General features: G+C 40.8%; 2 protein-coding genes across 4 annotated transcripts in view; one reads left to right on the top strand and one right to left on the bottom strand.

Annotated features, from left to right (window-relative positions):
* tfb1m (transcription factor B1, mitochondrial) overlaps positions 1-13,217 on the top strand; it is a 99,566-nt gene that overhangs the window by 25,499 nt on the left and 60,850 nt on the right. For all 3 annotated transcript variants that reach the window (XR_013499656.1, XM_078229963.1, XM_078229966.1), the window contains exons 6-7: positions 460-579; positions 11,083-11,210. Coding sequence is in view for 2 of the 3 variants with exons in the window: in XM_078229963.1 (XP_078086089.1) it covers positions 460-579; positions 11,083-11,210 (248 nt within the window). In the remaining variant the exon portion in view is untranslated. The remainder of the gene's footprint in view (positions 1-459; positions 580-11,082; positions 11,211-13,217) is intronic.
* LOC144504872 (claudin-20) lies at positions 4,208-4,870 on the bottom strand. The gene has a single exon (XM_078230623.1). It carries the CDS (start codon positions 4,868-4,870, stop codon positions 4,208-4,210), a length of 663 nt encoding a protein of 220 aa, XP_078086749.1.

Genomic DNA, 13,217 nt, shown 5'->3' with positions numbered 1-13,217 from the left:
AGAAAATGCTGGAAAATCTCAGCAGGTCTGACAGCATCTGTGGAGAGAAAATAGAGCTAACACTGAGTCTGGATGACCCCTCTTCAGAGCACAGTGGTCTGTTTTAGGGGTGAGTGCTGACAGGAGGATGGCAACTTGCCATCTCCCAATCCCCCCACCCCCAAAATCTGACCCAGCTTTCCTGTTTGAGGAGGTTAAAATTTAGACTTGCATAGTCAGTCATACTGTTTGCACTCAACGATTTGTTTTTAGTCTTTGAAAGAATGGAATTACTTCTGTGAGCATCTGTTTTAGTAAAGTGAAACTTAATTTCACTCGTATGACTTTATGGGACATGATTCAGTGACTATTTTATCTATTCATGAACTCATTTTCTGTTCATATAACTAAACTGTATAAAGTGACGAGCTTTAAATACGTATGCATGTTAGATTTTGAAACAACATGTTTCTGTTACAGCGTCTCACAGCAAGTACCGGCAGTAGGCAAAGAAGCAGATTGTCTATAATGGCTCAATACTTGTGTAATGTAAAGAGTTGCTTTACAATTCCAGGCAGAGCCTTTGTTCCAAAACCTAAGGTAAGATATTTTGACTTGGGTATAAGGAGTCCCTAATGTGAGATTGTTAGAAGTGCACTCCTTGTTTTGTTTTTAAGGTATCTTAATTTCTGGTGCAGATTTCATGGAATCATTCAGCCCATTGTGCCTGTACGAACTCTGTGGAAGACATGTCCATTTAGTCTCACAGCACCCCAGATTTTTTCTCCTTAACTAGTTCTCTTCAACTACATGTCCAATTGCTTTTTCAAAGATCCTCTGAAAGTGGATTCTGCCACCTTTTCAGATGATATATTCTGGATCATAATAAACTTGTGTAAAATAATCTCTCTTCATTTCCACTCTTGTTCTTTTGTTAATCACTCTGGATGCTGATGTACTTACTCTATCAAAACCCCTCATAATTTTGAATACTTCTTATATGTCTTAACCTTTTCTGCTCTGAGGAGAAAAGTCATAGCTTCTCCAATCTCTGCCCATACTAAAATTCATCATCCCTGGCGTCATCCCAGTAAACCTCCTCCGCACCCCCTCCAAGGCCTTGACATCTCTTCTCAAGTGTGGTGCCCAGAATTGTATGCAATACTGCGGGTGCTGCCTAACGAGTGATTTTCAAAGTTTTAACATATTTTCTTTGCTCTTATATTTACTGTCCCATCTACAAGCCAAATATTCCATACGCTTATTTAACTGCCTTACCAACTTGCTCTGCTGCCTTCAAGAATTTGTGATTACGCAATGATTCTCTGCAATTTAAATATGCAACATTCCCCATCACAGTCAAGGAAAGTTATGCTTCTCTGATGTTGTGCATGCCTGATGGTGGATGTGGTTTAACAATGCTTAGTTACAATTTGACTGTAGGGAGTAAGCTTGCTGGGTCTCTTGATCTTTTGCTAACCATAATTTTGTATGTTCATATGTAATATTTATTTCTGAAGTCATGAAAATATTTCAAAATTTTTGAGTGTTTGGTAATCAGCTGACTATTCATTATTGCTCAAATGTTTACAAACAAAAACTGGTGATTGTAAAGGAACCTTTTCCAGCTGATTTGTCTGAGCAAAGCTCAATTTAAATCAATTACGTTGTTTTCTAATATTTTAAAACATCAGAATTAAAAACTGAGGACTGCATTATTGCCTGAAGTTACTTTATAGCATCCCAGCTGTGTAAAATCTTAGGGGTAACCAAAGTCTGTTTGAAGGATATGACATATAGAGGGTCACTTTTTGAAAGAGATTTCTTAAGTAAGCCAACACATTGCGGGGGATGATACAGTTTCTGTCAGGCTGGAGCTGTTAATAAAATAAAAGAGGGTGGGTTGTGGGGATGGGCGCAGACGGTGGGTGGGGAAACAGGGCAGAGCGCTGAACTGAGGTTATCCAGATACAGCTCTCTGTAGTTCATCATGGATGTGAAATGAGCTTAAGTGGTCTTGAATGGAAAATTGCAGCTGGGTGCCAGAAATGGTAGCAGCAACACTGACATCAAATTGATGAAAGCTCTTCAGATTGATGGGAAAATATGGATCCTGATAAAGAAATTCTGTAACCATGGTAGTTAAAAGCAGGGACTTAAAAGCAAAAGCAGTTGTGTTGAGAATAGATAATAAACAGTGGGCAGATGGGGAGTTTGCTTTGTTAGTGAACAGTGAGGGCAGGATGAATTTGCATTGACAGGGAGGGCAGGCTGTGATGTTTAATTTGTGCCCCAGTACTTATTTTCTTCAGTATTTCAGCCCTGCTGTATCCATCTCCATCTTTCCTCTGGCTGTGTCGGTGTTCTGTTGAGAATTATGAAGTGCTAAAATGCAAGTTTATCTTGATATTTTCCCTGTTGTAGGTTTTCTGAGACCTAATTAGGAGAAAATATAATTAAAGCCTTCTGTTTTGCAGTTAGCTTGGAAGTTTACTTTAATAAAATGACCTATTGCAATTATTTAACGTTCTATTCACTAGTTACATAGGACACAAGAATAAACATTGTTAATTCTTTTAAAACACGTGAGAGAAACTTCCATAATTTAATAGTATATATTCCATTTTTACATAAAATTACTTAGGATGCACAGCATACAACCAGTCCAAGCCAGTGTTATGCGGCACTCAAATTTCCTCCCATCGGCGTAACTCTCCCTTCTTTCTCATATCTTTGTTTAACTTCTCCTTAAATGCATCCAATGAGTGCCGCATAACACTGGCTTGGACTGGTTGTATGCTGTGCATCCTAAGTAATTTTATGTAAAAATGGAATATATACTATTAAATTATGGAAGTTTCTCTCACGTGTTTTAAAAGAATTAACAATGTTTATTCTTGTGTCCTATGTAACTAGTGAATAGAACGTTAAATAATTGCAATAGGTCATTTTATTAAAGTAAACTTCCAAGCTAACTGCAAAACAGAAGGCTTTAATTATATTTTCTCCTAATTAGGTCTCAGCTACTTGGTGTGTTAGTGAGTTTCCGCATTCTCAGTTTTTTCTGAATTCTCTATCTAGTTAGAGACTCCATTTCTCTATCATTTCAAATCCTCTATTTTAAGGCCTCTTTTAGGTTGCTTCTTAGCCTGGTCTTTTCAAGAGCGAAAAGAGGCTGAGAGAAATCTCGCTCGTCCTTTTCTGATGCTTATAACCCCTGGGCTGTGGTATAATCTTTCTCGATCTTTAATGATCTTCTGCAGTGCCTCGATACCCTTGCTGTAAGGTGGCTACCAATACTGTGCATAGTTCACGTAGTATAGCTTAACCATAGTTCAATGCAAGGGACCATCCACAAAGATTTAAAAATAAGTATTGCATGTGTTGTAATTTATTCTATTTGTAGGTATATGATTTTGAATTCATTGTAACGAAATGAAGTTAGTGTTGCAATACTTTTTTATTAAGTAACATAATTTTAATTTTTTGATCATCTTCACAAATTGATATTTTACACATCATTGGAGACAAATGTTTTGTTATCTGTACTGATCCAAATACAGCCTACAACTAACAAAATACATGCTTACGTAATGTTTGTCTTTTGTGACACTGTCTAAAATGAATCACCTTACAACATCAAAAAAACAATGCTTTTAAAAGTAGTACTCCTATTTTTGATAAGGAGGTCTTGTGGCGCAGTGGGTAATGTCGCTATCCCTGAGCCAGAAACTCTGGGTTCAAGTCCCACCCCAGAACTTGATGGCCAAGGAAGGTGCATTTGTAATGTGGCCAACAGGTTAACTATCAAGCTGCAAAATCTTTCCCACATGCCAAAGGCAGGCGGAAGCCTGGTCAGTCATGCTTGGTGTGGACTGGCACCCCTCAAGCTATAAGCCTCTGGTAACAGACTAGTGACCTGTTCCAGTTAAAACTCACTGTAGAATCAGATGAAAGTCTGCCTTGTGCACCACTAGGTGCAAGAAGAGAAACAACAACTTTCATTTTTGAAACTTTTTCTTTTGGAGACAATTGAACATTTATTAGAATAGTTGACAAAACACAGATGACCTTTCAAATAATTGCTCAGTATCTGCACAACATTTTCTCTGTGATAACAGCTAAGGTGTCAAATAAACTGAAATTAAGAGTATTTTTGTCAGATTTCCAAGCAGCATACTTAGTATACTAGCACCACTTGGCATACCTACTGGTGTATTATTGGTCTTTACACATAATCTTGAAGGGAATAGTCTGCCTTATGTCCCAAAGACTGGCGTCTAGGGTAGTGCTGTCGGTTTGTGAGTTGAACATTTTCTCTGTGTGGCTCCCTTTTGCACGATGAGCAGAAAATTGCACCTGCGATAAATGAAAACACTGCAGAAATACATCCAAGATATATTGCTTCTCCTATTTCATACCTGTTATCTTCTGAGACAGATGGTTTGAAGTAGTGGCTTACTAGCTCGGTTGTGAACCAGAATATTGAAATTAAACACATTAGGCCAGCAGTAATGAAACAGACCCCTCCTGTGATGGCAACACAACGTTTTGTGCGTCGATCTGCTCCCCATCTTATGCACTTCATACTAGGCAAGGAAATGCCGATTCCCAGCATTGATATGAGACACGACAGAACCATCATAGCTTGGGAGGCTTGAATGTGCACAGGTTGTGCTAGGAAGGAGAAGTTAAACCTGCAGCTGAAGAGCCCTGTACTATACCAAGTGCACTCCATCCAGAGACCTTGCATGTCTGTCGTTGTAGAGATTATATTTGATTTCTCAAAGGTAGTTACCTTCCAGTTTGGCAGCACCGTTGTTGCAATTACTCCTAGGCAAGCAGCTAAAGACAAAGAGAGTGCAAAAATCTGCAGCCCTGCCGAAGCCATTATTATCTTCTGACACCCTTGTGTTTGGAATCTCCCGTTCAATTCTGTGTTAATGGAATAGAATTAATCAGGCTCTTTCTCAGCTCTGCTTAAGGGAATAATACTTGTTATAAAACAGCTTTTAAAACTTCAATGAAATAAGAAAAGTAATCACACTTTATAGAACTAAAAAAAACCCTTACCAATAGAATTTGTATCCAGAACTGCAATGAATGGTTGGGAACTAAATTCAGTGATAGTGGACTGATAAAGCTCACTCTCAGCCCAGCTACCTAGAGGACAAAGAGAATCTACAAATTAGTGTGAATAGATCAATTCATGTGACATCAGTTTTTCCTTGGCAACAGTGCTGCCTGCTTTTGAAAATACAAATTTATGCAGAGCTACAGCTTCAGTTAATAAGCTGAATATTTTTTTCAATTCTGATATACTGCCTATGTCTGGACATTTAATGCAGCAGTGAGGGATTATTTGTCTAATCTGACAAATATGTAAGAGATGTATTTTAAAATTTTTCCCCACGTGGTTTTTTTTTGTTATTATGCCGTCTGCCTTTATCCCTGTCTCTGAGTCCGATAGATGTTAAGGAAGGAGGCAGTTTCATCTATTGCTACCTATGCAGTGTTTGAGAAATAGATGCAGACTGGAAATGAGTGCAGATGAGCAATTTGTTCGAGCTACTTTAATCATACCAACCCTGTCAACTTGGTAAGGTAGGACCACCATTTAGCTTCAGCTTGGACTATTTTGTCCAATTCTGGACATCACATTTTAGGAAAGAGTTGTAGGCTTTGGAGAGGTTACAGAAGAAATTTACTAGAATGATTCCAAGGATGAGGGGATGACAATCACACACATGACTGGAAGAGGAAATTTGATAGAGGTGTTCAGAGTACATTAAAAAAACCGGTTTCCAGTGGCTAAAGGTTTGTAAAGGAGAGGGCATTGGACTCAAGGCAACATGAGGAATAACTTTATGTACCTAGTGGTTAGGATTTGGAATGTGCTGCCTGATGGGGTGCTGAAAAAGATTCAGGGTGCGATTCTTGGGGCTTGTTTGCCACGGGCACAAATCCCGTTGTGGCCATTAACTCTCACAAGAGGGCCATAAAGCAATTTGCAGCGGCAAGATCTCAGTATGAGATTTCCCCACTCCTCCCCCCGCCGGCAATGTAACCACATTCAGGCATGAAAGGGCATGTACCTGATAACCATGAAATTGACTTAATTTAAATATTATTTATGGCCTAATGCCATTACTTCCGGAATGCTCCCCTCCCTCCGGAAGCCCATGAAAGATGGTGGGTTGCATTGGTGAGGGTTGAGGGTGGTCCCCACATCCACTGGGGATGCCGTTGTTTGTGGGGGAGTCCTGATGTCCGTGGTGAGGTTTGGTGGGGAGGGGTGCCTTTAACTTTAACTTTGAGATCAGGCACCTCTCTCTGAATCCCAGGCTTGCTCTCTCCCACTCCCATCCCCAAGCTAGCTGTATAATCGTTATGGTGTGGATTTGCCGGCGTTGGACTGGGGTAAGCACAGTAATATTGTATGTATAATCGTTGGCAGCACTTTGAAATTGCACAGAGTGCTGTTTCATCAGGCTAGAAAAGGCAGCAAGTTTCACACAGCTTTTCCTGTCTGCTCCAGCACTCTGTGCAATTTTGAGAAAATTCTGCCCATAATGTAGTTTTCAAGGGGAAAATTGATAAAGGTTTTATGGAGGAACAATGCAACGAATTGTGGAAAGACAGGGGCTTGAGACTAACTAGATTATTCTTCAGAAGAATAGGCACAGACTTAGTCTGAATGGTCTTCTTCTGTGGTGTTATGACTCTATGAACATATGAATTAGGAACAGGAGTTGGCCATTCAGCCCCTCAAGCCTGCTCCGCTATTAAATAAATCATGGCTGATTTGCTTGTAACTTCAACCCACATTTCTGCCTACATCCCCCTTCCGCCCCCTATGATTTAACTGAGTAGTTCAGTTTTTTTAACCCATTAGTTTAAAATATATTTTCAATCATCAAAAATTTGAAATAAAAGTATACAAATTCTAACCTCACTAAAGTAATTATATTTGAAATGTCTGGTTTTAAAACTTTATTTGGGTGCATTTGGAAGTGTAGTGAACATTCTGAGTGCAACTTCTTCAAGAACTGATGAGAATTGAATATATTCCTAATGAATGAATGAAACTTAGAAGTGTTCATAATTGAGAGTCTGTTAGTGAGTTAGAATGTGTAATAAGACACCAGAATAGCCATATGGTTACAAGCAATTGAACTTGAACAGGGTTCTTAGACTATGCAGATATGCATTGAGTTCCTCAACAAATGACTGATATAGTTTATACCTTCTCTTCCTGATTCTCATGTTAGCTGATATTATTAAAAGTTTTCTCTCTTCAAGCACTGTTGTTCCCTCCTTCAAAAATGCTGTATTCAACTATCTCATCAAAAAACACACCTCAACCCCACTCGTAAACAGCCATCCCATCATCAACCTTCTCAAATTCGGAATGTGTTTTCTCCAAATTCCATGCCCATCTTCCCCAGATCGGCATGTTTGAATTCCTCTGATGAGGTTTCAACTCCACCACAATACTGAAACAATTCTAGGCAGAGTTAGAGCCAACATTCTATGTGACTGTGACCAAGATAAACCACCTCTCCTCATTCGTCTCAACCTATCTGCAGCCATTGAAATGACTGACTGCACCATCCTCCTCCAAAGTTTCTCCACAGTTGTTAAACTGGGTGTAACTACACTTATCTGGTTCCATTCTTATTGCAGCAATAGTGAGGAACTGAAGGAAATCAGCATTAGTAGAGAAATGTTTTTGGGAAAATTGATGGAATTAGAGGTGAATAAAATTCCATATGCTGATATTCTTCATCCCAGAGTACTTAAAGAAGTGGCCCTGGAAATAGTAGATCCATTAGTGGTTATTTTCCAAAACTCTTTGGACTCTAAACTGGTTCCGACAGATTGGAGGGCAGCTAATGTAAGCTCGCCATTCAAAAAGGGAGGGAGAGAGAAAACGGAAATATAGACCAGTGAGCCTAACGTCGGTACAGGAAAGTTGCTAGAGTCTATTATCAAGGATTTCATAACTCAGCATTTGGAAGGCAATGGTATAATCAGACAAAGTCAGCATGGATTTACAAAAGGGAAATCGTGCTTGACGAATCTATTGGAATTCTTTGAGGATGTAATTGGGAGAGTTGACCGAGGAGAACAGCAGATGTCGTTTATTTAGACTTTCAGAAGGCTTTCGACAAGGTCATAACAGACTACTATATAAAGTTAAAGCACATGGGATTGCAGGTAACATCTTGAAATGAATAGAAAGCTGGTTAGCAAATAAGAAGCAAAGAGTTGGCATAAATGGGTCTTTTTCTGACCAGCAGTCAGTGACTAGTGGGTTTCCGCAGGGATCTGTGCTGGGACCCCAACTGTTCACATTATATATTAATGATTTGGAAGAGGGAACTAAATGTATTATCTCCAAACTTGCAGATGATACGAAGTTGGGTGGAAGGGTGAGCTGTGAGGAGCATGCAGAGATGTTTCAGCATGATTTGGACAGGCTTTGTGTGTGGGCATATGCATGGCAGACGCAGTATAATGTGGATAAATGTGAGGTTATCCACTTTGGTAGCAATAATAGGAAGACAGATTATTATTTGAATGGGTGTTAATTGAGAGAAGTGGATACTCAGCGAGACCTTGGTGTCTTCATGCATCAGTTGCTGAAAGTAAGAATGCAGGTACAGCAGGCAGTAAAGAAGGCAAATGGTATGTTGGCCTTCATAGCGAGAGGATTTAAGTATAGAAATAGGGATGTTTTACTGCAATTAAATAGGGCGTTGGTGAGGCCCCACCTGGAGTATTGTGTGCAGTTTTGGTGTTCTTATCTGAGGAAGGATGTCCTTGCTATAGAGAGAGTACAGCGAAAGTTTACCAGGCTGATTGGGATGGCAGGTCTGTCATATGAAGAGAGACTAAATTGGATTATATTCACTGGGGTTTAGAAGAGTAAGAGGGGATCTCATAGAAACCTATAAAATTCTAACAGGATTAGACAAGGTAGATTCAGAAAAAATGTTCCCAGTAGTGGGGGAGTCCAGAACTAAGGGTACATAGAGGATAACGGGGTAAACTTTTTAGAACTGAGGTGAGGAGGAATGTGTGGAATTCACTACCACAGAAAGTAGTTGAGGCCAAAACATTTTGTGATTTCAGAAGAAATTAGATATAGCTCCAGAGGCTAAAGGGATCAAGGGATATGAAAGGAAGGGGGATCAGGATATTGAATTCAATGATCAGCCATGATCAAAATGAATGGTGGAGCAGGCTCGAAGGGCCGAATGGCCTACTCTACTTTTAGTTTCTACGTTTCTTCCTGCTCCTGCACTGTTACCACTAGTCTTTCCCAAAGTTCTATCCTTGACCCTCTTCTGCTTGTCATCAATATGCTGCACCTTGGCAGTATCATGAAAGTGCTAGTTTTGACATGCAGAGTGACAAAACGCAGCTCTATCTTATCAATACTCTCTGAGCTCAACTGTCACAACATTATTAGACTGCTGTCTAATATCCAGTGCTGAATAATCAGAAATTTCCTCCAATTTAGACACTAAAAATCATTTGTTTTGGTCCACACTGCCAACGCCATTGCAATCCCAAGCAACCCTGAGAAGAACTTCCGATTTCATACCTTTGCCGTCATTGAGACCTAGCTCCACCTTTGTAACATCACCTAGTGACTGCGTCCCTGCTTGAGCACATCTGCTGCTGAAACTCTCACCCATGCCTTTGTTACCTCTAGATTTGACTATTCTAATGCACCCTTGGCTGGACTCTCACATTCTATCAATTATGAACTTGAGGTCATCCAAAACTCTAATACATAGAACATAGAACATTACAGTGCAGTACAGGCCCTTCGGCCCTCAATGTTGCGCTGACCAGTGAAACCACTCTAAAGCCCCTCTAATCTACACTATTCCAATATCATCCATATGTTTATCCAATAACCATTTGAATGCTCTTAATGTTGACGAGTCCACTACTGCTGCAGGCAGGGCATTCCACGCCCTTATTACTCTCTGAGTAAAGAACCTACCTCTAACATCTGTCCTATATCTCTCACCCCTCAATTTAAAGCTATGTCCCCTCGTGTTAGCCATCACCATCCGCGGAAAAAGGCTCTCACTATCCACCCTACCTAATCCTCTGTTCATCTTATATGCCTCTATTAAGTCACCTCTTAACCTTCTTCTCTCTAACGAAAACAACCTCAAGCCCCTCAGCCTTTCCTCATACGATTTTCCCACCATACCAGGCAACATCCTGGTAAATCTCCTCTGCACCCTTTCCAACACTTCCACATCTTTCCTATAATGTGGCGACCAGAACTGTACGCAATACTCCAAGTGCGGCCGCACCAGAGTTTTGTACAGTTGCAACATGACCTCCTGGCTCCGAAACTCAATCCCTCTACCAATAAAAGCTAACACACCATACGCCTTCTTAACAACCCTATCAACATGTGTTCTCCTTTGCACCAAGTTCCATTTATCCATTATTCCTGTGCTTGCTGACCTACACTGGTCAAACAAATCATCCACTGACCTCACCCCTCCCTTTTTCTGTCATCTCCTCCAATCCCACAACCTCCCGATATATCTGCACTCATCTAATTCCAGCCTCATGAAAATCCCTGATTTTAATTGATCCATCATTTGGGCTATGCTTTGAGCTGCCTAGATCCTAACTTCTGGAATTTCCTTTTTATACCTCTCCAACTTCCTACCTCTCTTTCAAAAAATTCCGTAAAACATACCTCGTTCACTGAGCTTTGCCATCTTCCCTTATATCTTCTCATGTGGCTTGTTGTCATATTATTTTACAATGTTCCTGTGAAGGGCCTGAGGCATTTTATTAAGACAAAGGCACTATATGAATACAAGTCTCTTGATGTCTTTTCTTACATTACAAAAAAGTTTTTAAATTGATCGGCTACATGGCAAAAAGTTAAAGACATATTTAGTCATTTTCAGTTATGTAGACTGGTTGCATCTGTGCAATGTTTGCTAGATCAAATCAATTTTACCCTCCAATAAATACATTTTAAAAACATTGAATTCCAAATGTGTTTTTTTCCTGTGTGTTGGATGTGATCTTAATCTAATTTTTGTTGTCTAGGTGGATGTAGGAGTTGTGCACTTTACTCCTTTGGTGAGACCACAGATTAACCAACCCTTTAAACTGGTGGAGAAAGTGGTGAGATGTATCTTCAGCTTTAGGAGAAAGTACTGCAGAAAAGGAGTTGAGTAAGTTTTAGCCCTGTCTCTGTCAATTATGAAAATTTGTAACATTAAGGAAAATTAATCACGGTTTATATTATCTGGACACAACTTATATTTTAGAGTAGTTGGTTAACCAAAACAAAAGAAGTAATGAAAAATCTTTCAGATGCTGCAGTTAATTGTAAAACTGGATTTTGTGGTCAGCGTGAAGCAATGGCACTTGCTGCTGGCCAGGAAGAAAGCTCCCCGTATAGATCATGCTTTTCCCTTTTACCAAGGCCAGTTTGAATCCAGCAGCAAGTCAAGTGGATTACCCGACGTCCAGCAAGTGATGCTGTCAAATAGGGCACATAAGCAATCACATTGAAATATTCTCTCAAACCCAGACGTAAAAACCATTTTAAGATTTAAATTTTATAGAGCGTGAAACAAATAATTGTGTATATATGGAGTGAAAGTAGAAGTTAAGATAAACCGGCTTTAAACAAAACATAGTATTTATCAAAATGGAAGAATTTGACATTCATCAAATATAAAATTGCACTTTACGATCCAGCGAGACTGTTTAGAACATAGAACATAGAAAGCCACAGCACAAACAGGCCCTTCGGCCCACAAGTTGCGCCGATCACATCCCCACCTCTAGGCCTATCTATAGCCCTCAATCCCATTAAATCCCATGTACTCATCCAGAAGTCTCTTAAAAGACCCCAACGAGTTTGCCTCCACCACCACCGACGTCAGCCGATTCCACTCACCCACCACCCTCTGAGTGAAAAACTTACCCCTGACATCCCCCCTGTACCTACCCCCCAGCACCTTAAACCTGTGTCCTCTCGTAGCAACCATTTCAGCCCTTGGAAATAGCCTCTGAGAGTCCACCCTATCCAGACCCCTCAACATCTTGTAAACCTCTATCAGGTCACCTCTCATCCTTCGTCTCTCCAGGGAGAAGAGACCAAGCTCCCTCAACCTATCCTCATAAGGCATGCCCCCCAATCCAGGCAACATCCTTGTAAATCTCCTCTGCACCCTTTCAATGGCTTCAACATCTTTCCTGTAATGAGGTGACCAGAACTGCGCGCAGTACTCCAAGTGGGGTCTAACCAGGGTCCTATAAAGCTGCAGCATTATCTCCCGACTCCTAAACTCAATCCCTCGATTAATGAAGGCTAGTACGCCATACGCCTTCTTGACCGCATCCTCCACCTGCGAGGCCGATTTAAGAGTCCTATGGACCCGGACCCCAAGGTCCTTCTGATCCTCTACACTGCTAAGAATGGTACCCTTCATTTTATACTGCTGCTCCATCCCATTGGATCTGCCAAAATGGATCACTACACACTTATCCGGGTTGAAGTCCATCTGCCACTTCTCCGCCCAGTCTTGCATTCTATCTATGTCTCGCTGCAACTTCTGACATCCCTCCAAACTATCCACAACACCACCTACTTTGGTGTCGTCAGCAAACTTACCAACCCATCCCTCCACTTCCTCATCCAGGTCATTTATGAAAATGACAAACAGCAAGGGTCCCAGAACAGATCCCTGGGGCACTCCACTGGTCACTGACCTCCATGCAGAGAAAGACCCCTCCACAGCCACTCTCTGCCTTCTGCAGGCAAGCCAGTTCTTAGCAGTAATTATTAACTTACACTCTTCAAGATCCAGATACATCTCAATCAACAAGAGTGTACATTTTTCTAAGGGTTTTTAATAGCAGGACTAAGGCTGGAATTTTCTGGCCATTCATGCTGACAGGATCTTTTGGTCCCGCCGATGGCACACGCCCGTAGCAGGTTTCCGGCGGCAGGGGGTGCATTCAGTGAGAAGCATTGTTGACAATGGCGGATCCAGAAGATTCTGCTGCCAGCCAATGGCAGGCTGCCACCACCTCAACGACACACATTGGGTTGTGCGGAAAATCCCGCAGATAAAAATGTAAAAGGGCAATTTATGAGTTTAATGAATTCTAAATGATTACATTCTGAGCAGCACACCTGGAGACGTGTGCGGTCAATGACAGCAACT

Source organism: Mustelus asterias, chromosome 15, assembly GCF_964213995.1.
Source record: "Mustelus asterias chromosome 15, sMusAst1.hap1.1, whole genome shotgun sequence".
NCBI classification, from domain to species: domain Eukaryota; kingdom Metazoa; phylum Chordata; class Chondrichthyes; order Carcharhiniformes; family Triakidae; genus Mustelus; species Mustelus asterias.
Note: the sequence above shows the minus strand (reverse complement) of the source record. Positions and strands in the feature narration are given on the sequence as shown.

Coding starts and splice junctions, on each gene's coding strand:
- LOC144504872 (XM_078230623.1), bottom strand. CDS start 4,870: ATGGCTTCGGCAGGGCTGCAGATTTTTGCACTCTCTTTGTCTTTAGCT.